Genomic DNA, 21,725 nt, shown 5'->3' on the forward strand with positions numbered 1-21,725 from the left:
CAGTCCCTGTCCAGTTCTTGTGTACAGGAGGGTGGGGAGTGTGTAGGTCTATGTTGCACAGCCAGCAGTGTCTGCTCAGGCTTGGCTGTAGCTCATGCCAGCTGTCATCCTCACAGACATGTTCACATGTGTTGCTCTTTCCTCTGCTTTGTTACCCGGGTTTTGAGGTCCCTCCCCCCTTTGGAATTCTGCCTGAGTAGCAGATACCATGTTGTCTCCAGCAATTGAGATTTTAAACAGTTTCTTCATTGCCCAAAGTGAATTGCCATGGGTATACATACTTGCATATTATCTACATTAAAGGTCTTTTAGCTTCCTGGCATCTAGGGCTGGTGAGATGGCTCACCAGTTAAAAGCTGTGGCTGCTCTTCCAGAAGTCCTGAGTTCAACTCCTAGCGACCACGTGGTGGTTCATGAAGTAATCTGATGCCCTCTTCTGGCATGCAGGTGTATAAGCAGCAGAACACTCATATATTAATAAAAAATATTGTAAAAATGCATATACAGTTACAGTTCTGCTTCAGTTCACATATAGCAGCTTAAAAGCCTAAGTATTTTGTGTGAAATAGGAAGATACTTCTTTTCAGATAGAATGTTTGACAGTGTTTCTAACTTAAATTGCGTCTTTTTTCTTGTCATGTGATCATACTCAACCTTGATCCCCAGAAACCGGCAGAAAAATGTGTGAGTGTGGTGGTGGTTGTTGCTGCACTGCTACTGTAGCACATGCAGGGCACAGCTGAAGTTTGGGGTGCGTGAAGCTTCCTCAGGTTCCTGCCTGAAGCAGTCAAATGGGAAGCACTGTGGGGCAAATGCTTCTCTTTAAGGAGAAGATAAAGACTGCTTTGAGGCAGGCGCCACCCGACCTGATGATGTTTCAGTTAGGAAGGATGTGTTTCATTGTTTAGCTTTGCCTTTAATCTTGGGGATTAGAAAGATGGCTCAGAGTGTACAAGCACTTGCTATAGGAAGACGAAAGGAGAAGGCACTCCTCACAGTTGTCCTCTTACCTCCACATGTATGCTGTGGCATGCAGTCCTACCTCATACATAGAAACACACATTGATAATAGTTATTTTTTTAGGTGATCATAGAAAGTAAGGCATCATGGCATCTTCATATATGTGTCATTATACTTTTTCTCATTCATTTCCTGCCTTCTCTTTCTCCCTTGCAGCTGATGCCTTTTTTCCTTCAGTTCTCTTCTGTTACTTTCTCTGTATCCACGTAAGACAAAACATGTGGCATTTGTCTTTCTGAGTCTGGCTTATTTCCAGTGGCATCCATTTTCCTGCACGTCATGATTTCATTTTCCTTTATGACTACATAAATTCCATCTGAGTATGCACCATTTTTAATCTACTCATCTGCTGATAGACATACAGGCTGGTTTGGTGTCTTGGGTGCTGTGAGCACTGCAGCGACATGAGTGAGCAGGCATCTTTGGCGTGTCGACTCGGGATGAATGCCCAACAGTGGTGTAGCTGGTTCCTACGGTAGATGTAGTTCCAGCTGTGTGACAGACCTCTACATTGATTATCATAGCTGCTGCACCAGTTTGCTCTCCTGCCAGCCCCGGGGAGCCCTCCTCCCCACATCAGGGCCGGCTGAGTGGCTGTTTTCCTCATGTTCCTCCCCACATCAGGGCCAGCTGAGTGACTGTTTTCCTCATGGTTCCTCCCCACATCAGGGCCGGCTGAGTGGCTGTTTTCCTCATGTTCCTCCCCACATCAGGGCCGGCTGAGTGACTGTTTTCCTCATGGTTCCTTCCCACATCAGGGCCAGCTGAGTGACTGTTTTTCTCATGGTTCTGAAACTGTTCTTTGCATATATCTTCAGGACCATGAAAACTACTGGGGGAAAAAACTCATTTACTTAAGTTCAGAATCATACCCTTTTTATTTTCATTCCTTTTCTTTTTTTTTTTTTTTTTCTTTTGAGACAGGTCTCTCTATAGAGCTCTGGCTGTTCTGGAACTCACTGTGTAGATCAGGCTGGGCCTCAAACTCATGAGTTCCACCTGCTTCTGCCTCCTGAGTGCTGGGATCAAAGGCTTAAACCCCCAGGCCTGATTTTTTTTTTTTTTTTTTTTTTTAACCAGGAAAGGTTTGTTTTCTTTTGTTTGTTTTTTTCTGAGACAGGGTTTCTCAGTGTAGTCCTGGCTGTTCTGGAACTCACTCTGTAGACCAGGCTGGTTTCTAACCCAGAGATCCACCTGCCTCTGCCTCCCAGGTACTGGGATTAAACGCATGTGCCACCATACCCAGCCCTCTGAAAAGGTGTTTAACTAGATTGCCACTCACTTCGTTCACTATTTTGGCTGTAAATGATTTCTGGCTGCTCCCAAAAGTCAGTTCTTTTTTCTTAGGATAAGTATTTGCTTGAGTGCTGTTTTTTCAAGGTCAACTATTTTTAAATTAATTTTACTAAATTCAATTCTACAAGATGATATGGGGTATTGGTTGTATAAAAACTGAACAATTTGCCTTTGAAAATAGAGATGTGGCTTGTATACACACACACACACACACACACGTCCTATAAACTTATTTTTTAAAGCATAGTAGTCACTTTCATAGTCACTATTTGTTCTTTTGTCCTCTGAAAATTTCAGTGAGTCTGAAGAGGAGGCTCAGTGGTTAGGTGCCAGTGCTTTGCTCTTTCAGAGGACCTGAGTTTGGTTCCCCGCCCCACATCAGCTGGCTCAGCTCTAGCTCCAGAGGATCCAATGATCTCCTCTGACCTTTAGGAACAGCAGCACACATACCCAAAAATAAATATCCGAGTGAGTTTTCTTTCCCGATTTGACTTTATGGTCTTTGAATGTTGAGATTATATAACGGTAGGTTTTGTTTTTGTTGCCTGCTGAGCTTAACAGATGTTGGGACCTTGCCCTAGTGGGTGACAGTAGTGTGTGATAAAGACTGTTGAATGAATGTGTCCAGGAACATTTGCAGCAGAAAGGTGAAGGGAAAGGCTGTGCTTTACTTTTCAGAAATGGCAAGTTCTAATCCTGCCTACGCAGCGCTGGAAGAAGGAGATCTGTCCGCAGGGTTGCAGCTGCTCGATGGCGCCGTCCCTTCCGATAGCCCCTTGTTGATTGCATTTGCCACCCGGTAGGTTGTCATCTATGTTGTTTGTGGGAACCCAACATCTACAGTGTTTTTATGGCTTGGGATCTAAAGTTTGGCTCGTTTGCATATTGTGCAGTTTCTTATTAGAGTATTTGTTCTTATTTCTTAGGAGTCCTTAGTATAACCAAGCCAGGTTCTGGCATTGAAACTGGAAACTGATGTGCTCTGGTTTCAAATGCAGGTTGTATGACAGATTTGGGGAGTCTGCCCTTCGAGCCTTCATCAAGTTTTATCCTTCCATCTCTCCTTCGGACATCGCACAGCTTTGCCATCATCATCCTGCTCAGTTTTTGGCTTATCTAGACAGTCTGGTGAAATCAAGGCCTGAAGATCAGTGGTGAGAAGGCGTGTGTAGTCTCTATTTTAGGTGGAGAATTGTTTCAGTTTTATCGCCAGTGGTCATATTTTCATTGTTAGCTACTGTGGAAGATGAGGCTTTGGTCCGTTTTAATCCCCATCACCCCTGCAGCACATCGCAGATGCACACGTAGCACACTTTACCTCCATTCTCTGGGAGGGTCTCAGGTTCTCTGTGTAAAGTTAAGTCCTTTGTGCTGGAGAGATGGCTCAGCAGTTAAGAGCACTTCCTGCTCTTGCAGAGGACCCAGCTTCCATTCCCAGCACCCACATGACAGCCCACAGCAGTCTGTAACTCTAGTTCTAGGAGATCTGATGCCCTCTTCAGTGACCTTCCACGGTAGTACAAACCTGTGACAAGCGACAGATATAGAAAATAAAAAATAATCTTCAAAAAGAAAACAAAAATTCTTGACTCAGTAGGGCTTCCGCTAAAGCTGACAAGCTTCTCAGTCCCTGCTGGCCAATGCTTTTCATTGAAGTGGCGCCGCTTTCAGGGGTGGATCTGTTTCTGCCCTTTTACTCTTAGGCTGAGCCATCGTTTCTCCTCTCCATAGCAGGAAACTCCCATTTCCCATTTAGTTATTAGACTGGAAACTTTCTGTTTGCCACATGGGTCTCCCCCCAGCTTTTTCCTTCGCTCACAGCTGGTTGTCATTTGGTAGACGGATGCTCTCACGGGCGTTTCCAGGTGTTTGCAGTGCAGGAGCTTTCGGGTTGTCCCCCAGTCGTTTTCTCTCCAGCCCCACACTGTGTTCTTTCTCGTGAAGATTAGTGGTTTTTCTCCCCAACTTGCTCTCAGGCCATCCTTCCTTGAGTTTCTTCTACAACCAGAATCTTTAAGACTTGACTGGCTGCTTTTGGCAGTGTCCCATGATGCTCCGCCAAGCACAAGTACAGTGGATGATGAAGGACATCCCAGGTAAACCGTCTTCCAAGTGGAATTGCTTGTATGTTCACTTACAGCGTTCATGCTAGTTTAGGAACAGCAGTAGAAAAACTTAACCAAGTACTGGGAGCAATGAGATTACATATCCGTGTAAATCCTAGTGGTTCTGAACACTTGTGAGCTTACAAACTCTAAAAGAATCTCACGATTCCATTCAGAAAAATGCACATTCATGTAAAAATTTGCACATAACTTCAAAGAATTAAACTGGTCTCCCTGCAGCTCTTTGGTAGATCCACAGTGAACCCTGAATTAGCCTGTCTTAAAACAAAACAAAAAAACTGTGTGTGTGTTTTCTTTCAAAAGACATGTCAACTAATTTGTAAATGTACCAGTAGGATTTGAAAAAAATAGAATCTGGAAAAAAGAAAAAAACACTAGTATGCGATTCAGAAACAGTCCTTGTATTTTCTTTTAAGGGAAGCACTTTTGAAAGCACTGCTTCCTGCCAAATGCCTATTTTGTTTGACTTACTCCTTGGAAAAAGGCCTAGAATGATACAGAGTGCCTATAAGTGATAGAATCAAGGTTTTGATCAGTGTTAGGGTTAAACTCAGAACCTGCTTACTAGGAAGGCACTCTAACACTGAGATACACCCTCAGGCCCTATTTTCAATGGTTTTTTTGTTTGTTTCATTTCAAGATGACCAAGTTAAAAGTAGCTATTTTTTATTTTTTAAGAGCAAAATATTTGGACAGTATAATAATGGAATATGCTTCACCTATAGTCTTACCTATCAGATGACTACAAAGTACTTTATAGAGTTTATTTCCTACTTGACTTGCTGTATTCTTTCATTTCATAGGCCCCATTCACACTTGCTTTCCTGGGGTTATAGTCAGCTGATCTTTCTTCTGGTTAAACTTCCTGCAGACTTTACCACCAAAGAGAAAATGGCTGACATCTGTAGGTCTTATGGGTGAGTGAGGACGTTTGCAGATGCTGGTGTGGAGACTGGGGTCCGGACATAACCTAGTTAAGGTCCTGCTTTATTTTGTGTGCTTTATTATGTAAGGATTCAATTTGATACTAAAGTGTAAATGCACCTTAAGATAAAGTGCCACCATTTTTATTGTCTGTGTTTGGCTGTTTTTCCTGCATGAATGTCTGCGTACCACAGAGACCAGAAAAGGGCATCATGTCTCCTAGAACTGTAGTTACAGAGAGGTGTGAGCCACCATGTAGGTGCTGAGTGTGGAACCCAGGTCCTCTGGAGAGCAGCTGGTGATCTAAGTCCTGAGCCATCTCTCCAGCCCCGTGTTGTGACAGTAAACATCAGCAATTTTTGCAATTTTGTTCCTGTAATGTTAGGAGAAAATGGCCTCTTGAGTTCCTTGTACTCCCTCTGTCCAGTTTTTAGAGCCACTTTTCAGGCTGTTCTATATTATAGAACAGTCTGCAAGATTTCCAAGAAGGGAGAGATCAGAATAGGCTCCCTGGTGAAGGGTTCAGGAGGGGAAGAGATTGGGAGTTGGCCCTGGAGACCATGGGGCAGGATGGATCTGCTGAGGGGAAGCTGTAAGAAGATGAAAACCCACACTGCTAATGAGAGGATTAGGCACTGTCTAGGTGTACTGGCTTCTGCTGCACCTGGTACACCTGGTATTTTTTAGAGGACCTTCATCTTCCCCCTTAGAGGTAGTTCATGCATTGACAACTATGTGATACCTATTTGTTCATTGATAAATAGGTATGAGGCTGGCTAGGTGGCAGGTGGAGAGGTCAGGAGCTAACCTTTTGGACTTAAATAATAAGTTGTTTGTTCTATCTTAATTTGATTTGGGGAGGGGCATGTGCATGCCCTGTCATCTGTGTGGATATCAGAGAGCAGCCTTCTAGAGTTGTTTCTCTTTTTCTACCAAGTGGATACCAGGGATTGAACTCAGGTTGTCAAGCATGACAGCAAGGGCCGTGACCTGCTGAGCCATCTCTCTGGCTTCCTTTTAGACTCTCCAGAGATTATATCTAGTGTCATACCCAAGAAAGGAAAGCCCACAGGAAGAGATTGTGTTAATTATTACAGGATGAGGGGTTGGTGATTAGGGAGAGCACCAAGGAGAAAGTGAAGGGTTGAGATTTGGAGACACGTCCTGATTGTGTATTGAATGTTAAAACTTAAAAAGCAGGGGCTATTTCGGGGGTTAAGAGCACTGTACTCTTGCAGAGGATCGAGGTTTGATTCTCAGCACAGCCACCTGTAACTCCAGTCCCAGAGGCTCTGACACCCTCCTCTATCCTCCACTGGGGCCAGACAGGCATGTGGCACATATACATACACCCCGGCAAACAACCTGTACATAAAGGGACAAATTAAAAACAAAACTACTTGCAAAGCACATAAAGCTTTGTTTCTTCAGTGCACTACATTAAGGCTGTCGAGTAGAGGGTGTGTGATAGTGGAAAGATTCTGCTGCTCCGCCCACTAGCCACATGTGCTCACCAATATTTAGTTGCAAAACTTACTTCTAGCAGCTGGAGAGATGGCTTGTTGCTAAGAACACTTGCTATTCTTGCAAAGGACCCAGATTCAATTCCTAACACCTACATAAATGTTTACCACTGATATCATTCTATCCAGGGCACCTGATGCTCTCTTCTGGCCTCTGGGGGCACTGAGCATGTATATTATGCAGAAACATGTAGAGACCAAGCATTTATATGCACAATATAAAAATAAATCTCAGGGGTTAAGAGCACTTTCTAGAGGACCTAAGTTCAATTCCCAGCATTCATGTGCAGCTTACAACTGTCTATAACTCCAGTTCCAGGGCCTCTAGTACCCACTGTTGGCCTCCTTGGGCAGCAGACACAGATGTGGTCCATAGACATATGTGTAGGCAAAATACCCATACGTATAAATTTTTTTAAAAAGTTTTCTAAAATAAATAAAAAGCTTGAAAAAGACATATCTTAAAACAGCAAGTTAACTCTGGGTTTTAATTTTAATCCACTTTTACCTTAGACCTTAAGGACCCGAGGGGCTAATACGGGCAGGGCAGTTTGTAGACATTTACTGCACACTCCTCTCATCAACTTTGTCTCTTTAAGTTTCTGGCCTGGGTATCTTACACTGTGTCTGGAGCTGGAGAGGAGGAGAGAGGCCTTCACCAACATTGTGTACCTGAATGACATAAGCCTGATGGAGGGGGACAATGGTATGTAAATCCCAGCTGGGAACCCCTCACTGTGCTTTCTGCAAGTCTCTCCCAGCTTTGCAGGAAGCAGTTCACAGATGGGGTGGATGCTGGGGTGTGGACCAGCTCAGAGCCCTGGATCTGGGCCTGGTTGGTAGCCCAGTTGGTCAGCCCAGCAGCTCCCCGGTGCCCACACCACCAGGACCAGCTCTCCCGCTTTGCCCAGGTGAGGCAAAAAATGAGGACTGCCATGATGGCCAGCAGGCGTGAGCACCTGCCGTTCCTGCAGAGGACCAGAGTTTGCTTCCCGTCACCCCACGCCGGGTGGATCAGACTTGCCCATAACTCCAGCTCCAGGGACTCTTGATTTCCTTTTCTGCTACTGTGGACACCCCTACATATGTTCTCACATATGTGTGTGCGCACACATGTGTACACACACAAAATCAGTCTTAAAAACAGCTGAGCAATGTAGCTTCCTCCCTGAAAGCCCTGGCACTCGTTAAGTTTTCCCCGTGGACCTGACCTATCATCTTCTCCTCGCCGCACGCTGTTAGTGATATTCACTGACAGTTTCTTGTTTTGAGACAGGGTTTCTTTGTGTCGCCCTGGCTGTAGCCCAGGCTGCCTCTGCCTCCCAAGTAAGTGCTGGGATTGAAGTCATGCACCACGCACTGTAGGCTTTCAAGAGCTCAGCTGGGTCTTTGCTGTGTCACATTCTCTACTGTGTCATCTGCGTCAGCCTCCCCTGCTTGCCCCTACTCGAAGGCTGGATGCCATGCAGACTGCATGTTTCCCCCTGCCTGTTTCATCCTCTAGCTTTTGCTCGGGTATTGCTTCTTCGTAGAACCTTTCTCTGCTGCTCTGAATGCACCTGCACGTCTATAGTCCTATTCTCCTTCAGACACTCAACCTGGTTTCTAAATAGTGGTTTACATATATATGTAAGGCTGTGTTAACCTGATTGCTGCAGGACTGTGGAGGTTGTGTCTGTTGTGTTCCTCATTGCAAATCCAGAAAGTTTGAGGATGGTTTTTAATTCTGTGTGTTCAGAAGGTTTGGGCTAAGGTGAAGCGACTCTGTTTCCTGTTTTTCTTGTTGTTGGGTTTTTTGTTTGTTTTGAGACAGGGTTTCTCTGGATAACAGCCCTAGTTGTCCTGGATTCATTTTGTAGACCAGGCTGGCCTCTAACTCAATAGAGATCTGCCTGCTGTAGCCTCCTGAGTCCTGGGATTACAGGCATGTGGTATTGTCGGCTGAGACTCTGTTCGTGAATGTGTTTGTTTTTAAGTGTCCTTACAGTTCTGGTGCTTCATGTATGGAGCCTGCATGCTTTGGGTCAACCCCAGTATTGTTTCTGTGTGCAGGGTGGGTCCCCGAGACCTTGGAGGAATGGAAGCTTCTCCTGCATCTGCTTCAGAACAAGAGCGCAAGGCCAGCCCCTCAGGAGTCACTAAACGGAAGCCTCAGTGATGGGCCTGCCCCCCTCAATGTGGAGAGTGTGGCACTCCTGTTAGCTAAGGCCATGGGCCCAGATCGGGCCTCGTCACTGCTGCAGGAGTGTGGCCTGGCCCTTGAGTTGTCAGAAAAGTTTACCAGAACCTGTGACATCCTGAAGATTGCTGAGAGAAGGCAGAGGTAATGCCAGCCTGTCATCACTCAGTGGTGCCTGGGCACGTGGGCTCTCACACTCACAGAGGGAGATGGGCGGGAGTGCAGAGTCATGTCTCATTTACTCGCTAGCACATGAGGAGACTGAGACACATCTGTTGACTGTAGAGTAAAAGAGGAAGCCAAAGTAAAGTTTTACTCATAATCAAGATCAAGCTACTCTTGAGGTTCATGTGTGTCCCAGGAGTGTGCGTCCTCAGTTTCTTTAAGAATGGCTTTTGCCAGGTCTGTAAGCCAGCTGCTTAGGAGGCCAAGGCTGGAGAACTACAGGTTCAGAGACACACAGGGTGGGTTAGTGAAATCCTGTCTAAACAGAGTGAAGACAGGCTGCAGCTGTAGCTCATGGCGGAGCATTTGTTTGTCATCCCTGAAGCCAGTTTAAAAGCCAGGCAAGACTATATGTGTATGCATACACACTTTATTCAAGTTCCTCTCTTGCTGTTTGTGGTAAAGTAGATATGGTGGAACAACAGAAACCAAGTCAAACACACTGTAATCTCAGCACTGGGAGGCGGGAACAGGAGGGTCAGCAGTTCAAGGCCACCCTGGATTGGATAGCAATAATTACCTGTCTTTAAAAAAAAAATAAAAGAAAGAAAGAAAAGAAAGAAAGGAAAGGAAAACCATGTGAAATTTGCTGTCTAGAACATTTAGTTATTTAGTGTATGCATGTTGCTAAGCAATCAATTTCCAGTATATCTTCTGTGAACTGACACACCAGAGCTATTAAACAGGCCTTCATTCCCATACCCGGCAACCACCATTCTGCATTCTATTGAGTTTGAGCATCTCAGATGCCTCATCTAAGTAGAATGATAACAGCATCAGGTTGAGTATCCCATTCTAATGTAGCTGGGAACAGAAGTATTTCAAGTTTCAGAATTTTTTGGATTTGAGAATATTTACATTTAAAAGTTTTGGAGTTTTGAGTCAGAGCTGCTCAACTGGCTTGCATTTTCCTAATGACTATTGATGCTGGATGAACAGTTGTGCTTAAGGTTTTGATGTCATCTCTGGAGAAATAACTCAAGTCCGTTGCCCTTTTTGTGCTCAAGTTGCTGGTTTAGTTTCAAGTCCGTTGCCCTTTTTGTGCTCGAGTTGCTGGTTTAGTTGCGGAACTCTGCCGTGTTCTAAATGTCTAAATGCCTCTCGCCAGGCAAGAGTTGCATACATTCTCTCCCGTTCCAGAGTACTTGTTCATTCTGTTGTTCCTTTCCTTTCCTTTTCTTTTTTCCAATGCTGGGCTTGAGGCCTCCTCTCAGCCTGGCAAGCATTCCAGTTCTCTGAGTCATCATGTCCCCAGCCCACTCTCTTCGTTTCAGCCTGTGTCTTTTGAGCACAGAAACAGTGTTTTGAATCCTCTTAAGTATTTAGAGTTTTTAATCTGCTACTAAGAATGAGAACAATTGAATTTCTTGTTTCTTTCTGTGGAATTTCAGAGCGCTGATACAAGGCATGCTTGAGAAGTGTGATCGGTTCCTCTGGTCACAGCAGGCCTAGTGGGAGATCTGGCAAGGCATGATAACATTTTGACCACGTGGAATCCTGCTCTAGAGCCTTCAGAGGGCCTTGCCACAGAAGGAAAGGGAACATCCCAAACCATGCCCAACAGAACGAGCCATGCCGCTGCAGCTGCTCTTGACGCCATCTCCAGCTTGGCACGTGGCCTCCGTGGCTCTGAGACCTGAGAACTTCTCAGCCCTTTAAAGCCGGCTTTTGGAAGGAGTTGGCTGCCATTCACTGGAAGCAGCACGGGAGTGGCCCTGCTTTGTGGTAGTCACTGTGTACAGGGTGGTGGCTGAGCTGTTAGAGCGTCAGGGAATGTTTTCTGCTGCGCAGCTCTGTTGGCAGAAGCTGTCACATGGAGACAGACAGTGTTATGAACAGGGGTTCAGTACTTTCCACATTTACATGAGGCATTCTAGAAATGACTGAGTCAGGACTTGGAACAGTGACATTGTTTTTGTTGATATATGTAATACTGAAGATCCAAACTAGAGTTTTAAATGAAATTGCCCATAACTGACTTGAGCTCAATTTAAAATATTTTTCCAATATTTATTTGATAGTTTCTAATCTAAACCTACATATATTGACTAGTCACTGAAATGTATTATCTGTAATTTTTAAAGAGAGTGACCAAAAAGAGTTCTGCCCCCCCCCTTTCTTTTTCATTGAGTGATGCACTTTTTCTCCTCTCCCACTCCCGTCCCTCTCTTATTAGAAACAGAGCCTTACTTTGTAACCCTAGCTAGCCTGGAATTTGCTGGTAGACCTGGCTTCCTCAGCCCTATGTTTGCTTCTGCCTCCTGAATGATAGAATTAAAGGTGTGTGTCATCACACACACATTTTTTAAAAATTATTTTTAAAAAGCTGTAATAAGAGAAAGCCAAGCACTAATATAAATTATAACAAATGATTGTATTATTTAAGCCATGTAACTTGATTGTCATTTATGAGGCTTTACATAACATGTTTCATTGTTAATAAATGAAGGTTTTGTTTGGACAGAACATGGACATGAGATTTATTTCTCAGTGGTCTGTAGGAATATATTGTGGAAATGCAGTGTGGAGTAGTGTTAGATTCAAGGAATGAGTGATCTGTTTCTTTTTTCCCCATTTCTACACTAAACCAGAGCAGCCATGAATTCTGCCATACTAACACACGACCTGGGTATGGTTTGGCCTGGTAGCCTTGAAGGCTTCACAGAGCGGCTTAGGATGTCCTTCCCACCAGGACACCCCATCGAGGGGAGAGGGATGTGGTTCCCAGCCTAGTCCCTGAGTGCAACCTCAGTGACAGGCTCAGAACTTCTCAGGAAGACCCTCGGGTCTGAAGTGATTCGGGTTTTTGCCACTGCGGCCCCATTCCTCCGCTTTCTGGGTAGACTGCAGGCTTTCCAATCCATAGTTCCTGATTCCAAAATAGTACCGGTTTAGGAGGGCCTGGAAGTATTTCCTGCTGGTGCTGAAATCCAATGAAGAGAGACAGAAGATGGATTACACACTGAGACAGCTGACCTTGGCTACCAAGGAATCACCCAGAAAATACTGGAGGAGCAAATGCTAAGGCACAGAGAAGGGGAAATATTAATCTCCTGAGCAAAGTCCTCAGCCAGCTGGTCCTCTTTGTGACATGATGCCTTGGAGACCCCAGTCTTTTTTTCACTCTGTTGATGTGGGGGGACACCCATGGGCGCCGTCCATCCATGTGCCTCTCTCTTGCCTACAGACTGCCCACACCCTGGAAGCCGGGGCATAAGAGAGGCCACAGGCAGGAAGAGTGAGAGACGTGAGACACTAGCACAATTACCTGATTATCTTAGCAGCCCAGATGCCCCCAGCTCCTCTCTGTTGGGCCTTGAAGTTCCCACGAGCATAGAAGTATCTGTCTGAATCTTGGTAATTGGCTTCTAGCTTGTCCCGATAGGCTCTCCACAAGTCCCAAGTCCCTGCAAAGGAAGGAAAGCTACAAAAGTGAATCCAGTGCTACACTGGAGAAATGATGAAAACTTCCTGTGGATTCCCAGATCTCCGCCTTGGAGAGGATAATCCTTTAAAATGATACATGGTGGTGAATGATCCTTCCCTGGTGAGCGGAGGGAGGGCCCTCTCCGTGGACTAGCCGGGGTTGGATTGGCTGACAGAGTCCTAGGCTGCTTCTTATATGGATCTGTGTGTGTGTTATGTACTAGACTGTCCAGTAAGGGAGATCACAATGGACAATGGCATCCCAGGGGTAAGACCAAGGAACAGCTGTGCAGGGAGGGGAGGTAGAAAATGCACACTTCCCATGGGCCCTACAAAATCCCTGACAAGCAGCTCAGGGACGAGGGCTAACAGTTTGAGGGGAGCACACAGGGGTGAGTGGATGGTCACAGTGTGATTATTCCCGCCTAGACACCCCAGGCCAGGGAATGGTGCCAGGTGTATTTATAGGATGGGTCTTTCTTCCTGTAGACTGCCCGGGACAGCCTCACGGACACACCCAGAGCCGAGCCTCCTACATCGGTCTAGACGCAGCCGAGCTGGCAGAGAAGATTAATGGTCACTGGCTGCTGCGCCTCCGGCCCACTCGCCCTTTAGCTGGGGCTCTACACACACCACCACCGCCCAGAGGACTACAGAGAAGACAGGCTGAGGTGCTGTGCGTTAAACGCCTAAGGGGGCACGTCAGAAGTCACACTCCTTCCCCATCCCTGGGGGGGAGGGGTGGAGAGAGACGTACCGACGTCACCGGGAGGGTGACAACAAATTTAACAGCTGGTGTCCATGCAGCAGCCGGGACTTTATCACTGTAAACTACAGAACTGTAGAGTAGCCGACCCTCGGGACACTGCCCACCAGGGTCTACCACAGCTTAGACGGCACGCCCCTCCCAACCTGTGTTTCTAATCCTGGGCACACGTCCACAGCGGAAACAAGTGTGGATGTCCCTAACAAAGAGGAATGAATAATCACCAAAACACACCTACAAGGTGTTCATTTTTTTAAAGATTTACTTATTTATTTTATGTGTATGTGCACATTATAATGTATACTTTACATACATGACTGCAAATACACCTGCATGTCAGAAGAGGGCATCAGACCCTGGTATAGGTGGCTGTGAGCCACCATGTGGGTGCTGGGAATTGAACTCAGGACCTCTGGTAGAGTAGACAGGTCTCTTAACCACTGGTCCACCTTTCCAGCCCCATGATGTTCATTTTAAGAGTTCCCGGTAATGGCCCCAAACTAAAGGATCCCGATTGTCTGACCAGTGCTAAATTTCTAGGAGTTCTGCATCCTAACTCTTGGCTGTTTGTCTGACACAGGATTATCTGTGGGAATGTGCACATTTACTAAGCTCACGTCCCCCCGGAGACATACAGAGAGTTCACTTACACTCTAAGCCTGGGGCATCTGCTGTGATTCCCTCTGGGGGAGCACGCTTTCTGGAAATCCTGACCCCTCTGCCTCAGTATCATCCATACAGGCCGGACCTTGTGAACTGTCTCTGAAGAGTGAGTCCTCAAAGGATGCCAAATGTAGAAATGGAAAGCCACAAAGAGCCAAACTCCTGTCCTGACTCATCTGTAGCTTTTTCAGGGCCCCCCCGCCCCTGACAGGTGTGCAGCGTCTGCTCGGAGGAAGTCAGTTAACTGGGAGGCCGCCCTCCTGACTTGTTCCCTTGTACAGCTTCCCTGAAGAATGAATACCAGCCATCACCACTGACTCCCAGGAACAAAGAGCAGAAGACAAGGACTGTGACAAGACTCATGGTGCTGCAGGAATAGGAAGAGAAGTCAAAACAAACCTACAGGCTGGGGGCTGGAGTGGGGGGCACACACCTCAAACCCGGAACTCTCACGGCAGAGGCAGGTAGATCTCTGATCCTAAGGCCAGCCTGGTCTACATGGTGAGGTACAGACCAGCCGGGGTTAGGTAGTAAGTCCCTATCTCAAACAAACAAACAAAGGCAGACCCACATTTTGACAATGGAAATGCATTTCTGTTTGTTCATCCCTGAATCATTACTGCTAGGACAGTGAAAATGGGCTTTAGGAGTCTCCGCCAGACCGCTGGATAAGCAAGAGTTCCAAGGTATTTCTGGCTCCCAGCCCATCTGCACCTAGTGAAGCTGACTACAGCTCAGCAACACGCCTTTTCTCAGTCCCCTGATCCACTTAGCTCAGCCCCCCAAAGACACGGTAAACTCTGGGGCTGGGAGTCAGTCGGTACCGAGCTTTCCCAGCGAGTCTGAGGCCCTGGGTTTCATCCCAGCAGCACTACACAGAACGAGGCCTAGTGGTACCCAGGAGGCAAGGCAGAGGAGCAGAAGGTTAAAGTCATCCATGGCTTCAAAGCTAGTTCCAGGCCAGCGTGGGCTACATGAGATTCCATCTCCAGGGGGGAAACATCAGAAAACATAATTTTTCCCAATTATAACTTACCAACTATATACAAAATGGATCTCGGGAGTCAAACATGAACAGCACCTCCCAGGAAAACAGCATGGCCCTTTCTCTAGCTGAAGATCCAGAGGAAGTAGGGCTGCTAGGACCTTCTCTCCATGGAACCTGCTGCTCTCTCTCCTGGCTTTACCATTAATGAGAAGAGCACTTTTAAATCCAACAAACCTTGGCCGAATCCTTCTTGCTCAATCTTTCTTAGTAAACAAAGAGTTATGGGCAGGGACTATGGTCCAGCGGTAGTTGGACTATGGTCCAGAATGCTTGCTGAGTTCAGTACCCAGCTTGAGAGAGAGAGAGAGAGAGAGAGAGAGAGAGAATGTGAACTGAGTAAATTGTTCCCTTGCTCATAATAGTTTTTTAAAATCTAGATTACCCAAAATTGTTTGTGTATTGTTTGTGTTTTGTGATTTTTTTATGTTTTGGCAAGTTTTCCTACTTCCTGCCCTAACTTCCCTGGATAATAAACTTCAAGCTGTAAAATGAAATAAACCCTTTCTTCACCAACTTCTTTTTGGTCACAATATTTTTGGGGTTTTTGGGAGGGGGGCGTTGTTTTATTGATTTTTTTTTTTCTGTAACTGTTACTTTCAAGACAGGATCTTACTATGCAGCTCTGGCTGTCCTGGAACTCACTTTGTAGACCAGGCTGGCCTCTATTCACAGAAATCTGCCTGCCTCTGCCTCCTGGTGGCTGAGATTAAAGGCATGTGCCACCATGTTTGGCTGGTCATACCATTTTCCTACAGCAATAGAAACCCTAACTAAGACATGGACACAATTCCAAAAGTCCAGACTCCTAAAGGCCAAGGTCTTGCTTGCTCTTGCTGCGTACACAGAATCCCTGTGGCTGGAAACAATGCCAAGGTTCTAGCTTCATGTCTGTCGCTGTCATAGAAGACCCTGATGGGGAGTGACTCAGAAGAGAAAAGGGTTTATTTGGTTCACAGTTCCAGGGTGCAGTCCAGCATTACAGGGGGTAGGGGGACAAAAAGTCAGACAGTGGATAGGTCATGATTGATAAGACAGAGTTTTATCAGTATACAGAAAAGCCTGTGAACAGCAATAAAATAAGCAGAGAGGCCTGGTTATGATCAGAAGGTATTGGGGTAGGGAGGAGACATCTGACCAGCGCCAAGGAGGAAATTGATGGGCAGCTGCCCAGGGCTCATCTTGGAGCAAGGCCCACTTTGCTGAGAAGCCCAGCCTGGTGCATAATGCTTTGCCAGCTAGGGCCTGCTTGGCAGGAGAAGCTGGTGTGGCTGAAGGCTAGAGCAGCTCTGGTGGGGTTGTGTGGGGGCCCACATGGGTTCAGCCTGGGGGGTCACAGCTTTCTCTGCTTATCTTCTGTGTGAACCATAGTTATTCTTCCCACCCAGCAGTCAAGGCAACCCTGCACAGACTTGCCCAGAAGCTGGTGCGATCTGTGCAGTTCCCATCACAGGTGATCCTAGGCGGTGACAAACTGATACTCGAAACTAACGGCACGCCTAGCTCACAGGAAGTCTGTGTTAAATACTCGCCCCTGAGCAGATGGAAGGATGTAACTGAACGCTTTAAACATTTCCTAGTGTTGCTTACAGGGACACGCAACAGCCAAGCAAGGGGCTGTGTTGTAGGCGGTGATTAATGTTTACTATTGGTTTATCTTCTAGTAATGCTGCTGTTAATCCTCAGCAGCTGTATAGCCAAATCACCACACAGAGACTGGGTTTTTAGTTAACCTAGAACACAATGCTGGGCAATATTTGCTCCCTCCTAAACCTCAAAGCCCTCAGTTTCTTAACATTTAGATTTCCCCATTATACTTGCTTGTTGTGAAATATTAGGTCCAGTCCATTTCTCCATGTCGTTCCAAGATCTCTCCTCCAGCTCTGCTCTCCTAGCTCTCCTCTGCCCCTTCTCCTCCCACTTATTTCCTGTCCTCTAACTCCTCCCCTCTTTCCTGTCCTCTGGCTCTTCCCTGCTCAACATTGTGTCTAGTTGCTATATTTTGTTCTGTTTACACAAGAGTTGAGACAGGATGCTTAGAATGAGTATCACAATGCAATATCCGGATTGAAACCAGAGAGTTGGGGTGTCGGGGAGAAATCAGTATTTGAATGAACAAGGGTAGGTGTATACATTTTAAAAGAACATTATACCAACAGGGCTGCATAAATCTAACCCCACATTTAGGAGGCTGAGGTAGAAGGTTCATGATCTCGGCCAGCCAGGGCTACATAATGAAACCCTCTGTCAAACCAAATATTAAAAAGGCAAATAACGGGCTGGAGAAATAGTGTTCAGAGATTAAGAGCACTTGTCTACTCTTCCAGAGGTCCTGAGTTCAATTCTCAGCAACCACATGGTGGCTCACAGCCATCTATAATGAGATCTGATGCCCTCTTCTGGCATGTAGGTGTACATGCAAATAGAACACTCATACTCTTATAAGTAATTATATACTCATATAAATAATTCTTTTTTTTAAGGCAAATAGTATCTGAGTGTGGTGGCACGCACCTTTAATCCCAGCACTCAAGAGGAAAAAAGTCTAGCCTAGTCTATAGAGTGAGTACCAAGAGAGCCAGGACTATCCAAAAAAAAAACAAACTGTCTCAAACCAAACCAAAACAAACAAAACAAAAAAGGTAAGTAGCTCCATTTGTCGATATCATGTAGCAGATGAAGCCATGAAATTGTCTTTCATTGTTAACACTGGAAAGAATCCCCTCCTCTCCCTGTCTCCCTGGAGACCTAGACAGACGATGGCTCAGGCTCTCACTGGCTTAGTTAATGCCCACACACAAAAGAGGAAAATCTCCTTTGCTGAGTCTACAAATTCAAATGCAAATCTCACCCAGAAACCATCTACATACAGTCTAGTGCTCCATGTATGCACCTGGTGTCCAATGAGAGCAAAACATGCTGACAAAACAACTGTCCCAGGTAGCAAGGCAGTTCAGACCTTTGCTAACAGAGATGAAGTGAAGGCATGACTGTGTTCAAGCAAGCCCTGGATTTGAACCCAAAACTGCCACATAAAATAAATAAAAAAGGAAACAATAACTGGGGCAATGGAACAGTGTGTAAGGGGCTTGGGGTGCAAGTCCTAGAATCTAAGATCAACCCCCAACACCCATGTGATCAGCACTGGGGAGGAAGAGGCAGGCAGGTCTGGGGCTCACTGTCCAGCCAGCCTAGCTGACCTGAAAGTCCAGAGAGCTCCAGGCCACTGAAAAACCCTGAATAAAAAAGAAGGCAGACAGTGCTTGAGAGAACAAAGATGAAGTGATCCTCCTGCCTCCGACACAAACACATCCATCTGCACAGGCAGTAATATATACACACACACATGCACACCTGCACACACACACATGGAAACATTACATTGGGAGACGGTGAGTTACTCCTCTGCTGTAATGAGTAATTGGATAACTGGTGGATAGTTGGATTTGAAGGTGTTGCTGTGATGGTAGAGTATCAAGGCAGCAGTGGCTAAGGCAGCATTCACCACTAGAATCATCCAACAGTTGTGTCCTCTGCCCACAGAGGCAGAGAAAAATCAGACTAGGGCATGAGGAAAAGAAGAAAGAGTGCAGGGACAGAATAGACACTGGGGGGTGGGGGTCAGGACACGGAAGGGCCTGGAAACAGTAAGCCCGTAACTTCAGAGTCTTGAGGACTTGAGTGAGCATGCATGAAGACTGGGGCAGTCATCAGAGCTATCTATCTGCTCTGACTGCTGAGCACGCATGACCTCAGCCTAAACAAAAATATTCATCACCTACAAATCTATTACACACACACTATAGGTTATCCTCACCCACGAGGGATGAAAACTGAAGTACCACGTGACCTACCTGCAGGGCCCACAGCACAGCTCCCTGAAGCTGACAGAAGGATGGTCAGTACTTGCCAGGCAGGCCAGAAGGCCTGTAGTGATTGGGGTCCTTGCCACTGCGGCCCGATCTGTGTCCATGTGTCCTTGTGTCCACGGCCTATGAGACTCTGAAAGCCTTCTCTGGCATCACTAGGAGAAGCAGACACAGAGATCAGTCACGAGCTGTGTGGACAGTCTCCTCTCCCAGGTCTGCCCTTCTCATGGGGTGGCTTCAGCAGGAAACCAGGAAGGAGCAGGAAGGAGGACTTGTGGAGACCCAGTCCTGCATAGGCCAGGCTGATCATCTTTTGTGAGTTGAGTATCACCAGAGAAGCAGGCCTGCCCCGGTCGAGCTGCCTGCTGGCTCCGAGCACAGCCCAGGGTCTATGTCAAGCAGAAACAGAGCATGAGCAAAAGGAGGAGTCCAGACTGGCAAGACCTTACCTGGGGCTCACCTCATCTCTTAGGAGAGTGAGCCCTGCCACCCACTCCTGGTCGCGTCAGTTGGTGGTACCTGATGACTTCAGCGGCCCAGACTCCCCCTGGCCCCCTTTGGGCAGCGTCATAGTAGCCCCGAGCGTGGAAGTATTTGTCTGAGTTTTTCCAGTTGGGCCTCTCTCATGTCAGAGTAGGCTCTCCACATGTCCCCAGCCCCTGGATGGGAAAGGCCACAGGAACATGAGCCTGAAGACTCTGCCCTGCCTTAGGGGGGACATAGGAACTCAAAGCACTCCTGGCCTGAGCTGGTGCTCAGAGCAGCCTGAGACCACAGCAGGCAGGAACATTGTCCAATCTTACTTGATCTCCCCGGGTTCCTGTTGAGACTCATAATGGGGTGGTTTGCTCCATGTGTAAGCTAACCAGCACTGTGCTCCCGTGAGCGGCTTATTATTACTCAGATGGGAATGTGGAGCGGAAAGAAGGCATCACAGAGCAGGATTTTGCAGCTTCAGTCAGACTGGAAGGTTGGAACCCTTGTCTCCAGGGCTCACCTGAGCACTGAGCACATTCTCCAGAATCCCTGATGCCTCCCAACAGGTTTTGGCAGCATAATCCCCTACCAGCTCATCTAATGTATTTCCAGACATTAAAAATCTCCCATGAGCCACTCTCACATTACCCTTGTTCAATAATGAATTTACATTACTTAGGTGTTATGGTTATTTTTATAAAACTGTGTTTGTTTCTTAGTTTCTCTCTTAACCCAACATAATTGAGACTCTTTTATATTTATTTAATAATAAGCTTTACGGCATAAGAACTGAGCAGTTCTAACTCTGTCCTTAACCCTCTAAGCTAATTTGGCTTTCTCTGAGCATGCATCCCAAAGATGCTTGCTCTTTGTAGCTTTCCTAATTCAGCTCCTTCTCCTGATGTCTCTTGGACCTCTCCTGTGATCCCCTACTTCCTGCTCTATCTCCTTCTCCCCTGGTTGGTAGGAAATCTAGTCCTATTCTCTCCTCTGCTCAGCTGTAAGCTGCTTTATTGGCATGCTCAGGGACAATTGGGGAGCAGTGATAACACAGCATTGAGATAGGAGATTCTTAGAACAAGGATTATTCCCAGACATGGGAGGTATAGAAAAGAGCATTTGAATTACACAATGACCTTATGCCTAAACTTAAGTACTTCTGTGTGAGGAGACACAGAAAAGAGAGAGAAAGGCTGCGCGTGGAAAGGCTTCCGTACTCACTCTTAAGCAACCTGCTCCACAGAGTGCTGCACAGCTCTGTAATGGCATCTCTGGCCCTCCTGGGCAGACTTGCAGTGTAGTGGTTGCTCGAGGAGGCAGTAGAGCCACAGTCCTTGGTGGCTCCGGGTTCTATCACCTAGGGAGCCACTGACAACCCACAGTGAATTCCTAAGAGTCTAGGACTAGAGGACACAGCTTCAGCAGGATTGAGCCTCCTGGCCATGCACACCTAACACGGTTCCCAGGGGAGACGGCCATCAGACACCACCAGGAAAGCCTGGCCTCATGCACAGCCAGGTTCAAACCATGGCTCTGCCACCGGCTCTGCTCAGACCACTACAGTCATGCGTCCAGAGGTGTGTAAGCATGCACCCCACACAACCCATCAAAGTGCATACTGAGTTGCTGTGCCCATCACACTGAAGCCATATTTCATTCATCAGCCTCACCTCGCTAAGCCTCTCCAGTGAAGGAAAACCCACCAAGAGCTCCCAGGGGCAGAGAGCAGAAAATGAGGCTGATGGGGACTTCCTCCTGCTGAAATGAAAGGAGAGGCTTGAGGAGATACACAGATTTCTTTGCACCCTTGGGCGTCTGTTTTCCAGGGAGAGGCTAGCCGCCCAACCCCACCGATGCTCCCTTGGATCCCAGTGGGTACCCAGGTGACCTCACATCCCAGTGGGTACCCAGGTGACCTTGCAGCCTCAAAATCACAAGCTTCAGTTTCCACCCCTCATCCCTGAAGCAGATCTGTCTGGGGCCACAGCAAGGCAGCACTGATGGAGGAAGACAAACACTGGGACCAGATCACCACCCCCTACAGGAGCCTACAGCTCATGAGACACATTTCCCACTTGTCCCCTCAGCTCTGTGTAAACTTCACAGCATATAAACATGCAAGACAACCGTGAATTTAAAAGGAAGCCACAGTCTAGGAAAGAAGAAAGGCATAGATGTGTTCATA

At 46.7% G+C, this 21,725-nt stretch overlaps 2 protein-coding genes and 1 pseudogene across 8 annotated transcripts in view; 1 reads left to right on the forward strand and 2 right to left on the reverse strand.

Annotated features, from left to right (window-relative positions):
• The window catches only part of Hps5 (HPS5 biogenesis of lysosomal organelles complex 2 subunit 2), a 38,954-nt gene extending 23,244 nt beyond the window's left edge, over window positions 1-15,710 (forward strand). For 2 of the 6 annotated variants that reach the window (XM_060378705.1, XM_060378707.1), the window contains exons 17-23: window positions 2,996-3,116; window positions 3,316-3,471; window positions 4,294-4,413; window positions 5,247-5,360; window positions 7,490-7,596; window positions 13,210-13,391; window positions 14,067-15,710. In XM_060378705.1, coding sequence (XP_060234688.1) covers window positions 2,996-3,116; window positions 3,316-3,471; window positions 4,294-4,413; window positions 5,247-5,360; window positions 7,490-7,596; window positions 13,210-13,391; window positions 14,067-14,252 — 986 coding nt within the window. In that variant the 3' untranslated portion in view covers window positions 14,253-15,710. Of the gene's footprint in view, window positions 1-2,995; window positions 3,117-3,315; window positions 3,472-4,293; window positions 4,414-5,246; window positions 5,361-7,489; window positions 7,597-8,166; window positions 8,217-8,942; window positions 9,214-10,685; window positions 11,761-13,209; window positions 13,392-14,066 lie in introns of those variants that run through there. The other 4 variants (XM_021655208.2, XM_060378711.1, XM_060378714.1 and 1 more) reach the window with 4 other exon arrangements.
• Window positions 9,647-17,089, reverse strand: LOC132652822 (serum amyloid A-4 protein). Of its 2 annotated transcripts, none has more exons than XM_060378750.1 (3): window positions 17,012-17,089; window positions 12,563-12,701; window positions 9,647-12,217 (listed from the first exon to the last, which is right to left on the reverse strand). In XM_060378750.1, the coding sequence occupies exons 1-3, from the start codon at window positions 17,049-17,051 to the stop codon at window positions 12,055-12,057; spliced, it is 342 nt and encodes a 113-aa protein (XP_060234733.1). In that variant the 5' UTR covers window positions 17,052-17,089; the 3' UTR covers window positions 9,647-12,054. The 2 variants fall into 2 exon arrangements, with proteins under 2 accessions (XP_060234733.1, XP_060234739.1); XM_060378756.1 differs by lacking the exon at window positions 17,012-17,089 and adding an exon at window positions 14,415-14,512 and having other exon boundaries at window positions 12,563-12,718.
• Window positions 17,090-19,093: 2,004 nt separating this feature from the next.
• LOC110559661 (serum amyloid A-5 protein-like) lies at window positions 19,094-21,608 on the reverse strand (annotated as a pseudogene).
• Window positions 21,609-21,725: the final 117 nt, after the last annotated feature.

The sequence above is a fragment of the Meriones unguiculatus genome, chromosome 1 (genome assembly GCF_030254825.1).
Source record: "Meriones unguiculatus strain TT.TT164.6M chromosome 1, Bangor_MerUng_6.1, whole genome shotgun sequence".
NCBI lineage: Eukaryota > Metazoa > Chordata > Mammalia > Rodentia > Muridae > Meriones > Meriones unguiculatus.

What these genes read in the sequence shown, in the direction of transcription:
- LOC132652822 (XM_060378756.1), bottom strand. Translation starts at nt 14,512, where the DNA reads ATGAGTCTTGTCACAGTCCTTGTCTTCTGCTCTTTGTTCCTGGGAGTC. An exon ending in GAAGCTGTACAAGGGAACAA is followed by an intron (nt 12,719 to 14,414) that starts GTCAGGAGGGCG and finishes TCACTTTTGTAG; the next exon opens with CTTTCCTTCCTTTGCAGGGA. An exon ending in TGGGCTGCTAAGATAATCAG is followed by an intron (nt 12,218 to 12,562) that starts GTAATTGTGCTA and finishes ATTGGATTTCAG; the next exon opens with CACCAGCAGGAAATACTTCC.